The sequence below is a fragment of the Cataglyphis hispanica genome, chromosome 18 (genome assembly GCF_021464435.1).
Source record: "Cataglyphis hispanica isolate Lineage 1 chromosome 18, ULB_Chis1_1.0, whole genome shotgun sequence".
Taxonomy (NCBI): Eukaryota; Metazoa; Arthropoda; class Insecta; order Hymenoptera; family Formicidae; genus Cataglyphis; species Cataglyphis hispanica.
In genome coordinates, this window is record NC_065971.1 from 1,208,410 (window position 1) to 1,226,237 (window position 17,828).

Sequence of the window (17,828 nt, forward strand, 5' to 3'; positions counted from 1 at the left end):
AGAGCCGGCCGAAGTTCGTGAATTTGCCCCGAGTATGTATACATGTGTGCATGTACGTGGCGTATGTATGCGTCGGATGCATTGTGGATGTTCCCTCTCTCCATACCTCGACACAACCGGCGCGCAATGTGTACTACTCCTTCCATCCCGCATCCCGTGTTCTCCTCTCCCCTGCTGCCCTGCCCCCCTCGTGCCATTCCCACATCCATCCCTTTCGACCGCACTAGAGATTCACCTCGTGCGCCCCGTCTCGCGTCATCTCACTCGCTCCTTCTCTTCCTCCTCTCTCCTCTGTCGCAATCTCTCTTTCCCCCTCGGCACCCTCGCTCGCAGTGCAACGAGCGATACACTTTGTCGTCGTCGCGTAGTCGCCGCCGCTGCTTCTATTCCGCGGCTCAGTCGGTTTCGGCTCGGTTGCCGGTGAGGTTCGTGTATAGAGAGATGCGCGTCCGTACATATGCCGCACGTACATCTGTCATTCATGAGCCGAGACGCACGTGGGAAGAAATTCGTGCTTTTGCACGATAATATCTTAATATTGCTATGTTATATATACCCATATCACATTATAGTATAAATTTATTACATTGCCCTATTATAAATATAACTTGTCATGACTTGACAAGTAGAAATTAAGCGGCAAAATTTTATGCTATTTGATCAATATAAATTCTATTTTAAATTTATAGATAAATTTTTTTTGATATAATTTTTATCTTCCGCTCGAGTATCGAACTTCAAGTAACGCAACGGAATATGTATGAAAGATTATTATTTATATTACATAATATACAGAATATAGAAATTAAGTAAAAAATAAATAAAACTGGACGAATAACTATGACAAATTTAAAATTCCCGCTAATATATCTTCACGAATAATAAACTTTCGTACAAATTTCGTCACAAATGAGTAGATTCTGCATAGGATTAGAAATGAAGACAGACAAAGTTACAAGACATTATTATCTAGGCTGCTTTTGTAGGAAAGGAAGACCGCGGACACCTGCACGCGGAGCGTCTCTGTAACGCGAGCATTTCCGGATTAGAGAGCCGGCGCGCGTACGCGCGTGCACGACGTTTGACCATGAATGAAGCCTATTTGCGTACGAGCAATAACAGGTGACACTCGACGGCTGTTTACCTTCCCTATCGGTAAAAAGAGGGGCTGGGTATGCGGCGAGCAGCGGGCGGGCGGGCGGGCGGACGTAGAAGGGATCGTAAACACGTAGAAGGGAGGGGCGTTTAGGAACCACGTGGATAGCGCCGTTTGAAGGAGCCGTCGTCGCACCGCATCGCACCGCACCGCACCGCACCGCACCGCGCCGCGTGGCGCCTATATCTCGCGGATATGCGTGCGTGTGTATCCCCGCGCGCGCGAGAATGCCACCGGCTTTCGACGAGTGTCACGGACACTTGCGAACACTAGTCGGAGCAACGTGCCGTGCCGTGACACATCGGCGGCGTGATACATCGATGGCTCTGACGTTCCGATGTTCCCTCGCGGGGACCGCCGCAGATCCGGAGTTTGATCGGAGCGATATCGTTGGATCTATTTCCGCCGCCTATATTTAATTAAATTAAAGAAAATCTTTGGTTTTCTTTAATTTATGTAGATTCATTATTAATGATTTTGAACGGAACAATATATTTAGCGACATCTTCCGTATGTACTTGATCTAATTTTAGTGTGTGAAAGAAACTTCTTGCGAACTTGGATATTTCACTGAAAGTTTAGTTTCTTGTACTTTCAGTATTTCCACGGTGCGATTGATTACGATGTTGCTTTTCATTGATATTTTCATCTTCAACGCAAAGAATGAATATTTATTTATTTTATACATTGCTATTTTAAACTGATGTGTGTGTATGGAGTTATCTTGCTATAAATACTTTTTGTATATATTTTTACGGAAGTACATGTAACTATACTATAATACGGTGCTAAATGGATGCACAACAGATCGTAATGAAAAGCACGCAATTTATAGCTGGTAAAAGTATATAATTATAGAGAATGCAACAAGATTGTATTACAGTGTAAACAAAATCAACTGTAGTATAGGAATTAATGTAATGCTATTGGATTTTTTATATAATTGATGAACGTATTTATAATAACGTCAAATTTTTATGAAATTGTTGACAAAGATCTTAATGTCTCATTGTATATCATTATCGCATTTTTATTAAAAGTTTTATATAAAGACAAGAAATAACATATATATTCGGAAAGGATCCAAATTTATAAGAATGATTTAAATTGACAAAAATATATCTTGATAAATAGATGCAAATATTCGGTATCAATATCGATTCATGCGATTGCTAGACGCTGACGTTTATATCTAAACTATAAACCATACACAAACGGTATAAATTATTTCACAATGAACTTATAATTATCTATTTAAAATAGAAATATCCTTAAGAAAGACTGTCAACCGTTTAAAGCCGGTCAAAAAGCAAGGTGATTTAGAACTAGTCAAAACAAAGTGATATACAGCTAGTCACGCGAGTCACCTAAATACGTTTACGCTTTTATACCTAAAATAGTCTGTTGTTATACCCTGTGACGAAATTTTCTTTTATACCGCAAGTTCTTTATAACTACCATGATGACAGCGCTTCAAATTAAGTAGGATGTAAAAGAAAAAAACCTAATGTGATAGGTTACACCCGCAAATATAATAGGTTACACGTGTCTTTTGTTCGTGTGCAATCATAGTTTAATGATGTTTTACCGTCGCAAATATCGAATAATTTTTACATCATCTTGCTTGCTCGCGAAAGATTAAATCTTGGGGATGCGCTCGCTGCAATTTCGAGCGCCTTTGACGAGCGGCGTTCCCAGTTAATCGCCAACTCGCGATACCGCGAGCGGAGACGCGACGGCGGCAGGACAGAGCAGCGCTTTCCTGCTCGTCGTTTCTCCGTCCGACACTGACCCGGTAATGGAAATCCCCTTTTAACGATCAAAACGTTGCATGTATATCAACCGTGTGTGCGTCTAGAGTGCCAAAGGTATATGCACGCAACCCCTTGTCCTCTCCTCTAACGCACTCCCACTCTTGTTCTTCTCTCCCCCACTTTGTCTTGTTCATCGCTCCCTCCGTCTTCCCCTCTCGCCTTTCCTCCGTCGACTGTGTCTACCTTTTCTCCCTCCAATATCCTTCCGCCTCGCTCGCTCTCTCTCCGTTTCTCTCTCTCACCATCTTCCCCTATTCTCCCTTCTCCGTCCCCTCTCGTCTGTCCTCCCTTCGCTTCCTAAGATCGTATAGCATTCCATCGAACCGGAATCAAACGAGCTGGCGTGGTGGGAGCGAGAAGAGGATGCGGCAGGATAAGAATATATATATACGTCTATATATATATATATATATATATATAAATATATATATATATATATATATATATAGATGTGTGTGTTTGCGCACACAGTGAAAGAGGCCAGAGCGGGGAAAAAGCGAGGAGAGGGAGATTGAAGGAAAAAGATAGGAGAGCGGGGGCGGGAGAGAACGGGGGTGGCAAAAAGACGGAAAATAGAAATAGAACGAAGCAGGAAGGGACTGCGACGGAGGAAAGGGCTGCTAGATAAATAGAAAAAGAAGAAGCCGAGGCGAGGGTATGACGCGATAGAGGCGATCTCGGGGGCCTACGTTTTCCCTTCTATCCCCTTTACCTTGAGCCTCAAGTATCCTGCACGTATGCGATGATATTTACTTCAAGGCCACCGAGAGAGCTGTCTACGAGCAACATTACCGCGTGTGTGCTGTGTGACTGCGTTAGGCATCGCTCGAGCACTCGAGTACAAGTGTACGTTGATAGGGAAAGAATTAGAAAACGTGGGACAGGGACATTGCATTCTTTATCGATCTTCTTTTGGCAATTTTCAATCGTATTTTGATGATAGATTTATATAACGGTGAAAATTAACGAATTTTAATAAATAGAACTGTAAGAAGAGAATTTTATCACCGATTAATTTTTAATATATGTTGTGATTTGATGGAGGAACTTATTACGAGATTCTGCTTTCACGAAAACAACAATTTATATGATGCGATTTTGTTAATTAAACAAGTTTGTTAATTAAACAAGGAATTTAACTATGAATTAATCCAAAATATATGACTGTTTTTTGTAACGCGAGAAGCTCGCAAGTTCATCGTGTGCAGTCTTCGAAAACGAAATCTATATCGATACGTTGTTTTCGAGACGGACTCGAGATACTTGTCAATCCACGAAATATCTTTCGCAGCCCGGTTAGTATTTTGGTCTTGCGAAAGGCGCCGGCTCGAGTCGCGCAGCCAAGATCCATCGATTGCCTAACCAAACTTAACGCGATAGTGACCGCTCTCGCGTGACAAATAGATCGCCACGTGGTTCGGGTCATCCCTCGCGCCCCTCGTCTACCCCTCGTCTATCCCTGCTCCCCTCGGTCGCCTATCTCCGTCTTTTTCTCGCGGTCCGCTCCTCCCTTTCTCCCTTCGCGACATTCCCACGAGCTATAAATTCACGCGCCTACACACAGGTGGCACCGCTCTTTTGCCAAGTGCATGCATACAAGCAGGCAGACTCCCTTTGGAGATAGCAAGCGTGTCTAAACGCGCGGGAGTGTATGTAGAGTGGGGGAACCACGACGACCGCTTATCGTATGCAAACGGGAGTCGGCAACGTGCGCGCGACGACGACGGTAAAAAGCGGTTACTCCGCGGATGAAGCGCAGATATCGGCACTCATTCAGTAATAAATACCTTCTCGAGACTCGTGGTTTTCGCGAGAGAAACAACGACGACGATGACAATTCGCTGGCGAATCGTACGTTCCGCTCTTTCAGCTGCGGACAACGCCGTTTAGGAACGCCGTTCCTTTTCCATCAATTCGCATGAATCTTTTTTTTTTTATTCTGAAATAATTCGCAGGAATAATGTTATCAATATTTTCGAATGAATAGAATTTAGATATTTACCAACGGCATAAATCTGTCATATTTATTCATTTGCAGTTTTCACTTAAACTAAATCTGTCATATTTAGAGAAACAAAAGAATTTCTGAATATATACTGGATAATATTAAATTTATCCTACTTTTTTTCATTATTGTTTTTTACATATTTTGACTAGTTACTATTTAAAATTTTCAAAAAAGCTTGTTCAAGCCGCTATATTAATGCTAGCATTCCCGGCTCGCTAACGTTCCGTTCGATATTGCTTTCTCTAAATATTAATAACTGCTAATCCAATTCTATCGATACGTTAATAAAGCAAGCGACTGGACGAGAAGGACTCTTCTTTCATAGGCTATACTTTATTGTACGCGGGATGATCTGTCGGGGATGCAATGTGGCCCGAAAGCCCTTCGCAACGCACGCGACTCCGGACGCATTTTATTGCGTGCGAAAGGCCAACCACGTGCGATGAATCGCGCGCTCTCGTGCAGGTGGCAGCACGCCGCGATATACCTTAGCGTTCCTCCTTGGCGGTGCGTCGCGTCGCGCCAACGTCACGCGCGGCTACGTCCTCGCTCGCGCGAGAATGCCTCGCCCTCGCCTCGCCCCGCCTCGCCTCGTCTCGCGGCTCGCGCGCACGCAAGCAAGCAACGTGTTTTTGCGGCGTGCGCGCTTCTTCGCACGGCGGCCTTCCTTCCCCCCTTTTCGCGCACACGCGTGTACATATTTCTTCGTCAACTTAATCGCGCCGACTCGTAGCTTTCTTCTTTTCCATACTTTTTTTGCGTAATCTGTAATACGCGTGTCTCTCGCTGGATGCCTCTCTCTCTCTCTCTCTTTCTATTATTAGAAGCAATATTACTCGCTCAAGTATTTTCTCGTTTTAATGAATTTTTAATGCTACATACATTTGATATCGATACACTGCGCAGATGCACCGTGTATCGAGACTCTTTGATATTTATTGAGGGAGATAAAATATCGGTGCAAGAAATATCACGAAAATAATGTATCGATGTGCTTCGACAGTATCAAATTATTGCGTGGCGAGTCGATGCAACGCTCGGGTAAGATGACGCGGTACCGAAAGCAATATCTTGACGCGGAGAAGTTTTCAGTCAAGTCATATAGAAGATGGTTACGCAATCGTTCGTTTCTTCGACGAGTGAATATTCATGATATAAAACGCTACGTTTCGATCGAAAAATACATAATTTCGCACGTACATATATAAAATTACGGGCACATATTTATTATAAGCTTGTCATTTTTTTTACTACAACGATCTCTTTTTCGTCGTTTAGTTTTAAATTTAATGTCACCAGGTTTTCTCGACATCTCGCATTCATCGACCGTCTGCAGCCAGTAGTCGACGTTAACGTTTGGCAACATTGTGTCTAACGTTCGCGGCGCGGTGCTCGCGATTTCTCGCGACGCTCGCGTCGGGGCTCCGTCGTGAACGAGGTTCACTCGGCGTAGCCGGCGATCGACGCGCTACGCCGTCACTGTCGCGGCTCGCTCGCTCGCTCGCTCGATAGCGCCGAGGGTTGATAGTCCGCATTGATTCTGCGGGAGAGCTTGGTATATCGCAAGGCTAGGTCGCTGCCGCGCTCTCGTCGATCGCAACCGAGATCGCTCGTTCCTCGCTCGAACGTCATTTTACGTACAGTCTCGAAATCCTGCTCCGTTAATTGATAACGAGAAATTCTCGATTTTGTCTCGATGCCGCGAAAATGGCAGTCACTCATCTCCGATCGATTACGTGACTTTATTAATATTTTATTATATAACTTGAATATAAATTTTCCGATACAACTGTTTAGAATAAGTATAACAATAGTAATAGAAAAGTTTTCCTCCCACAAATCCATGACAAAAATTCAAGCATCCATCTTATTCGCGTTGCTGTTCATCAAGCTTTTTGATGTTTCACCCAACACTTTCATCTCCTGAGAAATTGTTTTCCAATTACAAATACCGTGCAATAAATTTTTCTATTTTTCTTGTCTGAATTTTATCGATTTGCGTCAGGATATCTTACATTACACGGGATAAATTTTGCGTATGCGCGTATGTGTAGCCGCGAGGCTCGGTGTGAGATCGCGCGCTTCTTTTCTGTTACGTAGTCTCGGCTTATTTTAGAGATGCGTCATTCGGTAAACACGATTCAACGACAACGACATGTAACGTCGTCTACGACGAATGGTAAACGGCATGTTTTGGCGAATTAAAGCTTGTCTCGGTCTAAGGTATTTAAAGTTTGTGAATCTAATCGCGAGGGGGAGAAAGGGGGGGGGGAGGAGGGCATTCTTTTCCAGAAACGGTGTGTATTCTTCTCTCCATGCATTTATATATTTTCTCAAAAGATATTTATATTATGAGATATATATATTTTAATACGATAGTAAATTATTAAATAGCAAAAAAAAAAAAAAATTAAAAATATTGTAAATTCTCTCTTTATCTCTCTTTACGTGAAATCAAATTCTCTTTTATCTAAATTTCATCAGAAAAATATTAATTGATAGTACGATGGAGGGCAGTTTAGATTAATCGATTATTCGATGTGTTATTACTCAGCGTCGTTTTACCTACATTTTTTTTTATTCTTGGGTCGCGATGACGATTCAATTGCGTGCGCGCTGCCTCGCGATCGCGGATAATCCGATCGCGACCATTTATCTAGCACCGTCCGTTGCTCAAGAAGATCGTATCGTCAAACTTAGTACGGCCATCGATAGAGATAATCATTGAGATTATTGTAGTATATATACTACATCTTTATAGAAGGGGTGTATATTAGTTTGCAAATGTTCAAATTATATAAAGTACTTCAGAAATATTAAATATGGGAACGATTGTGACAGAGGAGTTTCGTATATATTCAACATTTTTATTATTATTAAAATATTATCGTACATAAAAGAATGAGGCGATTATTACTATATTGCAGCTATACATTATTTTATATTACGTTATTCGTATCTGATAAAGTCCTATCGAATCTCGAAAATATATTCTGCAATAAAGAATCTCGATCACACTTGTCTATTGTCCGAGTACATGAGTACTCATGGATTTTAGATATTCGCGCTAACGAAAATTGATTACGCGCAGACCAGCGAAGTTTTAATATATCGTCTTTCCCTCTCTCTCTTTTTCTCTCATTTTCTCTCCCTCGCTCGCGCGCGCGAGCCGTTATTTTCAACGACCTCCTCCGAAAAGTATCGAGGTGGAGCGCGCGAGATAGAGAAACGCGGGAAAGAGAGGGATGGAAAGAGAGGCAAAAAAAAAAGGGGAAGAAAGAGAGAGGATCCCATCAGGGCGCTACGGCGCGGAGGAGTCAGTGTCCTTTAAGTAAGTTAGGCGCCTGCGCGAATCGACGCTGGAAATTCTCGACCGATGGTGGTCCTGCGGCCATGCGGTGGCGGTGGTAGGGCGGTATCGGGGTGGGCGCGGGGGTGGTGCGCGCGCGTATCTCTGTGCATGTGTATTAGCGCAAAGCGGGCGCGAGCGCGCGCGCGCGAGCAAATCGGGTGGAGGGTTAATAGGACGTTGGCGCCACGACGGCGGCTCCGAGAAGCGCGGCCACGTGCGCTCGCTATCGAACGGCCACCCATCCCCCGATCCACCCTTACTCACCCCCCAGCCTCGTCATTCCCCCGTGTCACCTACCTACCTACCTACCGCCATCCCCTCGCTCTTCCCTCCCCCTTTCCCTCTTCTTTTCCGCCACCATCCCCCGGCCGCCTCGCTTCATCTCATCCTCCCTTCCCCGTTCATCCCCGCACCACTATCGCGCATCGCCACAGCGGCACTACTACCACTACCACTACCACCACGCCCCTAACCCTTATACACACCGCGCTAAACTATGGCGCGTATATAGCTACGTATCGTTATGTACATCTCTGCGTACATGAACATGGCGCGTATATACGCGCGCCGCGTTCGTATATCCGCGGCTCTCGTACACAACTGTATCTCAGAATGAGCTGGATATATCGCGCGCGCGAGAGAAGTCGCTGAACACGAGGTATACAGTTTATACCATTACCGACGCCCCGCCGAATTTCGGGGCTCTTTCTGAGCGGCGGCGACACGTAACGCGCACGCCTTTCCGAGAGACGATCGGCCGCTTTGCTTCGTTTCGGCAGCAACTTTGTTCGTTCGCGCGCGCGTTACGTCAATTTTCATTTAGCGGCATTTTCGTTAGGTCATCGAACGGATGTAAACTCGAATGACAAATCGCGAACGTAATTATTCAGCGATAGCTTTCCATTTTTAGATTCTAAAAAAAAAAGCGAACGTTTCACCGATAGATAACATAAAAATGAGTAAATTACAAAATTGCAAAAATGATATGAACTATTCTTGAAATATTAATGGGATGTACCCGAATGGGTTAACCTTTTAGAATTAATCCTTAATCATCATGACTTGACTAATGTAAGATAGTACGAAGGAACGACTCATATTTTACTTTATATTTAATTAAAGTCGTATCATAGTAAATTAAATTTCAATTTTCGAATGTTTACTGTCTGCAATAATAATTTCTTTCTTTAATTTTAGACAGTAATTAATATATGGTACCTATTCTCTTGATTGCTCGATGAGTTTAATAAAAATAGGATTACAAATCTCACAACCTGTCTGCACCGCTAGTGGATTTATTCATTGCAATAGTTGAAGCTTCAAGTCGCATTGTTGTGTAATTAATTTGAAAGTATTATATATATATATATTTAATTTATGCCATACAAAAATTTCGTTGATAATGATGGTGATATTTTTAATGATTGGATATCTTTTTCACAGTTACATTAATTCGATCTCAAACACGGCGAGAAATTAAATTGTTAGTTCCGAGAGAGGAAAACAAATATTCTCAATGTGTCAGCTTTTCTCGAGACGAAGACACCGAGCGCCTTCTTCATCAAGCGTGATTATCATATATTTGAGCAAGTGTACGCCACCGCCTGACAAAACCTCCGCTCATTCATTGGCCCATCGCTTAATACGATCCACGTTAGTTTGCTTGGACGATGTTCTTGTCGATAAATACGAATGTCGAAGCTAATTCGAGGGAGCTAGCGGAAAGGTAGTAATTCCTCGGAATTGGGGCTTTCTTAATTAGGGGTATACACTCGAAAATTTTGCTCTGACAAGTAGATACTCTCGGAAAGTAAAAACGTTTATTTTGTACTATATTATACAGTCATTCTTAATTCTGTGCTTGATCTATGATTTTTATCACTTGCAATGTTTCTCGAAGAATAAGGCTCTCAATATATTAATTAATAGTCGAATCGAAAACTTGTTATGGAAAGTTGAATCTCAGAAAGTATAACTTGCTAAGGGATATCTGATCGACTCCGATGTGTCAAGGGTTCACCGGCAACATTCACTATTAAAAGTTCTCTCGGAGAATAAAATTCTCTTGACCGAATATCCATCAATAATTATTCGCATTCATGTGTCTGCTAACTCGTAACTGTCGCTCTCCCGGAGGGACAAAACTCTCGAGTGTGCACCGAGTCGAAGAACAACATGGAAACGTAACCATGAGAATAAGCTCGCGATCCACATTCACGAGCGTGTCATATAACTAGTTACTCGAAACTTGCTTCTTTTTTTTTCTCAACACGTCCACGGAGAACGCGTTATCAACTCTCGTTTGCGTACTAGGGTGAAGTGAAAAGTAATATAGAGATAAGGAGAGAGAAGAGGTGAGGAAAGATGCAAGTAACGTGAGTGACAGAGAGAAAGAAATGTGAATTGGACAGAGGGTAAATGTCGAGGGACGCAAGGAGTCAGCGAGAAAATAGTGACGAAGAGGGTTACGTAAAGGGAGACAGAGAGAGCGAGAGAGAGAGAGAGAGAGAGAGAGAGAGAAAGAGAGAATAGTCGAGAGAGAACGCCTCCGGTCGGCTGAAACTGCCAACTAACGAGTAACAATCCCGCGGTTATTTGCTTAATGGCGCTTACTGTTGTTGGTCTCCGCGGTAGACTAGAGGTGGCCGTCTCTAATTGCCAACACGAATCTCGAACCAGTAATAATAATTATCCGTTGGATATCCCCTAAAAGAGGACCGATCACCGATCTTTCCCATTTAAAAATTCCCGAAAGAGCAGAAGAATGCTAATCTTTAAGGTGTATTTAATAGTTTCTAACAATAGTAACTATCGAGAGTGATATTCTCGGTGATTTTTAATACTTAATATAGACACCAATAAACTAATGCAGAGATTACTTTTTTTATGCCGATATGAAATTTTAACGAATATTAATATTAAGTAATATTGATTTGATTTATTTGATTTTTGAGAAAATATAATTTTCTCGATTTTCATGTATATACGTTTCTAGCATAATATTAACAATAAAATTATATTCTATTTTTTAAATGCACGTTGTCATAATGATATTTTGCAATGCAGAAATATTTAGATGTTAATGAATAAAGTTCATCTTTGTGTTTGTATGTTAAACGAACGGCGTGGCCTTCAATAATGTTGATTAAATTCTGGACGCTATATCATAGCAGAATCATGTACAACTTTCAACGTAATATTACTATATAGCGTTAATGATACGGAATTTATTTCTAACATTCCCTTAAAATAACCGCCGACGAAAAGTGGGACACAGTCTACCTTTGCGCTTAAATAGATTTAGGGAAAACATGTTAGCAAAGTTCATTAAAATTTCGGGGAAAACGTGCAACTCTGATATAATGCTGATATGAAAGGTCAGGTTTAATGTACCTTTAAACCGACTGTAGTTGAAGCCCGAAGTATTTCGGAGCTAGTTGCTTTTCGCGTAATAAGCGTGCTTTTCTCTTTTTTTTTTTTCATGTTTTTGAGAGCAGCGCGAAATTATTTTCACTAGCTAGACGTTCATCATCGCGCCAGCACGAATTTGCAAATTTTCCATAGCTGCTCTTCAACGGGATTCGTTTTGCCCCGGTTCTACTACGGGCGTAAGCGACTTTTCTCATACACCTGCGCATTTACCATTGCGCACCTCCTCCCCCCCCCGCCACTTCCATCCCCAACTGCTACCCCCTTCTCCTATATCTCCACGCCTCCGTATAGTCTCTCGTCGACCTATCTCCTCGCTACGGCAATTTCAAAAAAGTGCATTTTTCAAAAAACCATAAGACTAAACTTCTAACTGTACTCCTCCTCGGCTCCAACCAGACGAAGAAAATCTATACGTCGGATGGAAACTGGGCGCGGAGCGTTCTACGGTCCGATTCAGAAAACATTTCCCCGCTTTCCTCTCAAATAAACTGAACGATTGGTTGCATGCTTGGAAGCGCATATTAATCTTTGCTGAAATGTTGAATTTCCAACACGATCGCAAATTTTATATTAGTGTAAATCTCGAGTCCTATGATATAATTATGGATGGACGGGGGAGCGATAGATGAGTCTTTCATCACGTTCGGTCGTTTTCGCGAGGAAAGATGATTTACATTTGAGTCAGATGAGCCGCGAGTTTGCGGACCGACGCTTTTCGTCGTGATCGCGTAATTTCGATTCGCATAGAGAGAGAGAGAAAGAGAAAGAGAGAGAGAGAGAGAGAGAGAGAAGTTTGTTCGTTCGCTCATCCGACTCGGCAAAAGCTTTCGACGATAGCGTATGAAGCAGCCTGTACGCAGAAGCGCGTTGTAGTGGGGAGCGTGGGCGAGCGGCAGAACGGAGTAAAAGGGGTTAGGGGCGGTAAGGGGGGGACAACGCGCTGCTGGCGAACGACGGCGTGGATCGGTGAACGGGGAAGCGCGGCGACGGGAGAAGGACATTGAGCGCGTAGTCGGACAAGGAGGGAAGGCATTACTCGTGCATGGGGCGTTACCACGGAAACCCCTATTCGTTCTCCATCCCTTCGCTCGCTCGTCAGGCAGCGCGAGAGAACGAGGGAACGAGAAATGCCCGTGGAGGGACGAGGGGGAGAAGTGGGGAGGGAAACGGTGACAGAAATAGAGGGACCGAAAGGACGACCGACAGAGAAAAAGGACGAAGCGCGAGAGGAAGAAAGAGAGTAGAGAGAGGAGCGAGTTGGCCGCGCACAAGTCGGTGGAAGCAAGAGAAAATGAGAAAGACAGAGGTAATGGGAAAGCAAGAGAGAGAGAGAGAGAGAGAGAAGTAATTGTGTGGGAAAGAGAGAGAGAGATAGAGAGCGATATAGGGCTGGACGATGGGTGCGAGCGAGAGAAGCGGCAATGCGATATCGAGAGGGGAGTGGGTGATGAACGGAGCGAGTGAGAGTAGGATGGAAAACGAGAGGATACGTGTTAGAGGAAGATAGCCGGCAAATGCGGAGCCGCCAGTGCAATCAACCCGTTGCCCACTCGCGAGGGTAAAACTATCCCGAAGTCAGACGAGGATACGTATATTGCGGAGGGAGCTTTGTCGCTATATACGTATATATTTTATATATGTATATATATATATAAATATATTTTATATGTACACATATACACACACCCACACACACACATATATATACATATAGCAGCATATAGTATAGGAGACATCGAGTAAGCAGGAGATGTAGAGGGAGGGAATGAGCGCGGAGAGCGAGATAGAGACAGAGAGTACGGAGAAACGAGTGCTCGGAGAAAAAAAGACCAGACGAAATTACGAGATTAGATGCCTGCTACCTGTAACGAGACTCCATCGATAAAACTGCGTTCTGCGTTAAAAATCCCAAGACCATCATTCACGTGTGCTTTTTTAATACGATCCGCGCCTCCAACCGATGATGACAATTCCCGACAAGAGCTTGTCTACTCGCGAGACGCGCGAATCATCTCGAAATGGATATACTTGACTCTGAAAGATAATCCCGATCAATTATATATTCGTCTAATAGTAACAAACGATGAAAGATGGGAGGGGGAAAGAGAGGGTCTTTGTTCCATCCAGCGTCCGCGTTTATTTCATTTCGGTGTCGTAATTGTGAAAACTTTGTTCCTTCGTCGGCGTTACAAAACTCGCATTTTACATAACGCGCTGCGCACGCCGGAGAATATTATCGACATTTCTCTCGCGCACGGTATCTCGAACTACGCCCGAGTAAATGAGGAGCCTGAAGTCGGTCCACGAGAAAGTCATCTCCCGATAAATCCTCCCAAGCGATCCGGATATTCACTGAAATATTCGAGACATACAGTTGCCCTTTGATTATGGCAGGAGGTGAAATTAAAAATGCCGCGATGTCGAAACGTTGAATGATTTTGAGTCAAGTGACGTTTTGATAGATTTTTTATTTCAACAATACAATTTTCAAGATTTTATATATTAATATAATTTTAATAATATTGTTAATTCTACGACATCTATGATATCAATATTAGTTGTATTTTGTCAGAGATAGATAAATATAATATAATCGAAAAAATCCGTAGAGACATGAAAAAATTATGATTATTATATTTCTAAAATATTATCATATTTTCCGCAATTTTATATATCATTTCAACATAATTATCTTCAAAAATGCGCTAAAGTAAGATTTATATTTCTATCCTGTCAAACGGCTCATATTATACATGTAAAATATATATATATATATATATATATATGTAGATACGATGTTAAACTCTCATGCGCGAGGGTGTCGGAGCTTTCGTTCCTCGTGGCTGTTGCTGGTAAGACGCAGTTGCTCTATTCTTTTGAAACCAGTTTTCCTCCACATGGCCGTCATGGAGAAGGGCAGACTGAAAGAACGAGAAAGAGATACCGAGAGAGAATGAGAAAGAGATAGGAGAGTGAGGAGATGAAGAAGAGAAAAAGAAAGAAAGAAAGAGACGGAGAGAGACAAGAGGCGCTCACGTATATGTATGCCCGCATGCACGCACACAGTTACACGCGGCCGTAGTGCGCGCGCACACACACACACGCACACACATACATACGTTCTCTCGCCGTACGCACGTCAGCTAAACTAGAAAGTTGCTCCGACCGACGTTGTCGGTCGAAGAAACGCCGCTCGGGCTAGAGCTGCCTTTCGAATTTCAACCGCGAATATTTTCTACGTATAAACGCCGCGTCTCGTGTCCGCGCCGGACATGCGCGTCCTGGCGAACTGCAAAATTCGATCGGCGCGCGCGCGGACCGTACTCGATTCTCTCTTCTCTTGCCGGCCGCGGCGCTAGCCCATCGTATAAAACGACGAGCGGCGATCGAACGCAGCGTTTTCGAAAGCCCCCCCGTATATCCCGTGCCGTCCGCGTTAGCTCTCTCGCGAGCGGCGCGGCGAGCTCGCTACGGATCGGTAGGTGCGATCGATCGAGCGTATATTTGGTCGGAAGCCAAAACGCGCGATGCGCCATCACGTATACATAATATACTATCGCTACATGGTACATACCGTGTACATACGTATCTATATATATGTATAATATACGAGGAGTCTTGTTATACGTTTTAATATTTTATATCGCGCTCTGTCTCGTCCAATAGCGTTACAATTGTAATTGGGATTGATTCTTGAGCGCGATAAAGTTGTAAAATTATTCCGACGAGAAACTTTTTAAAATAATTTAAAATCCTTCTTCTTTTTTTTAAAAAAAAAAAAAAAAAAACGAGCGGTATAATTTGCTCGCGCAAACATTAGTCGATATTAACGATATCTCGTTTTCGAGCTGTATTATAAATTAAAATTTTACATTGTACCGCTGGACACATCGCGCAATATCCCCCAGCGTATCGCTGACGGATTAAGATGCGCGAATCCACCCTGTGGATATCGTGAAACCTGGTCGCACAGACGCCTCTGTTCCTGCGAGTAGAAAGTCCACCGGTAGAAGTATTTCGTTCTACGGCGACGGCAACGCGGCGACTTCCCGCCGTGGCGAGGTGAGGCGAGACGAGCTGAAGCGAAGCTGAGAGCTGAGAGGCGAGACGAGGCGAGGTGAGACGAGACGAAACGAGGCGAGGCGAGGCCTCGGAGCGTGGGTATCAGCACGGAACCGAGTCTACAACGCATTAGCGCGGCGTTGTCACGTTTCGAGGTTCTCTCTCCCTCTCCTCTCTCTCTCTCTCTCATTCTCTTCTTCCCTCTCCCTCTCCTTCTCTCTCTTCTCTTTTTCTTTTTCTTCATCTGTCTCCGTTTCTCCTCGAAGCTTGTTCCTTTCCCTCCCTCACTGTCCTCCTTCACCCCGACGCCTCGCGCCTTGCAGTACCGACTCGTTCTTTCTCTCGACGCCTCTCTCACCGTCTCTCGCCGTGCGACGTTGCTGATTCGACTGGCGGGAAAACTGGCTCTTCAAACGGATTTTCCCGCGACACGGCACACGATCCACGGTTTCTCGCTATTATACTTTGTCTTGCCGTTTTGTGTCCGCTCGTGGTCTGACTTATATCGGTATTGCCGGCATTTGACGAGCGTTATATCGACCGTCATCAATTTCGCGCCGAGCGCGGCGAAAATCTCGGGGACGCTTCTACATTTTAGCGAAGATTTATTTTAGAGTTAGAAAATTTTTCTCGAAAATGTGTTACCCCGCGTTCTCGTAAACAATAGAAATAACATCCGACCGCATTCGCGGAGAAAGCGATAAACGCATTCGTTGTATTTACGTTGTATTTTCCACGCTAAAGATGCGTTATCTCTTGTATCTTTTAGAACCTTGCTCTATCATTTAGAGTTTAATTATATTTTGCTCATTTTTACAGCGAAATTAAGCAAATTTTTAAAAACATCACTTTAATATAGTCAGGATATCTAACAATATATAAATGAATTCTTTCATCATAATATATAAATATTACGTTAAAAATTAAAATAAATACAGATTTATAATCTTGTTTTTATTTCTGTTTTCAGCATAAAACCAATGAAAGGGAAGATGTTTTGGGCCTAAAGGTAAGCTAATTTTATAATGCAAATACATAATATATAATATTTGTCATTTAACAAACGATAATTTTTTATTCCGAGACTTATATCTGTAAACTTTTGCAAATAAAGTGAAAAATAATTCGCAGTTATATAGGAGATATAGTCGAGATTTTTCGGGGCATGGTAATAAAAAAACTATATCTATTATCTTTTGTGTCACGCGTGACATTGATAGCTCTGAATGTGCGCGGCAAATGGAACGCTAATGATCGAGAACAAAAATATATTAGGCACGTTAATTCAAAATATATTATTCACGAATTTACACAAGAAATAACTTTCTAACTTCTCTTCATGGTATAAAGTGTCATTTTTCGAAGGACTTGTCCTTCACAATTTCCATCTACCGCGCGAATAATTCCGTGTGGCTTCATGTTGCGAACGATAACCCTGACCATAAACACCATTGTCAAATCGATCACGATTACTCGATAGATTAATCACGAGAATCCCACAAGGAAAATTAAGATCAGGTTTAATATATACGATACATATACAATATCATATATATATATATATATATATATATATATATATATATATATATATATCAATCTATAATATCATAATTTGACTATCGATCGATAAATATTAGATTTTTAATTTTTTTTAGAATATATATATATATATATATATATATATATATATTCTAAAATTTAACGAATATTAGATTTTTAATTTTTTTAGAATATATATATATATATATATATATATATTCTAAAAAAAAATTAAAAATCTAATATTTATCGATCGATAGTCAAATTATGATATTATAGATTGATAAAGTTTATAATTATAATTTGACTGTAAAAATGTTTGAATTTGTAGTCAATTTTATTTTTAAACAACGATATTAAAGCGGTATATTATAGAGCGATAAAATATTTTATTCTCAAGAGGTAGAGATTACGTATCTTGAAAAAAGTTGAAAATATGAAGTATATTTTTGGAAAAGCAAG

The 17,828-nt window shown here is 42.2% G+C and overlaps 1 protein-coding gene across 6 annotated transcripts in view; it reads left to right on the top strand.

Moving 5' to 3' along the window:
• The window catches only part of LOC126856445 (basic-leucine zipper transcription factor A-like), an 83,437-nt gene that overhangs the window by 39,613 nt on the left and 25,996 nt on the right, over positions 1-17,828 (top strand). For 3 of the 6 annotated variants that reach the window (XM_050604944.1, XM_050604945.1, XM_050604941.1), the window contains one exon: positions 16,795-16,833. Coding sequence is in view for 2 of the 6 variants with exons in the window: in XM_050604941.1 (XP_050460898.1) it covers positions 16,795-16,833 (39 nt within the window). In the remaining 4 variants the exon portion in view is untranslated. Of the gene's footprint in view, positions 1-12,796; positions 13,069-15,568; positions 16,272-16,294; positions 16,333-16,794; positions 16,834-17,828 lie in introns of those variants that run through there. The other 3 variants (XM_050604940.1, XM_050604946.1, XM_050604947.1) reach the window with 3 other exon arrangements.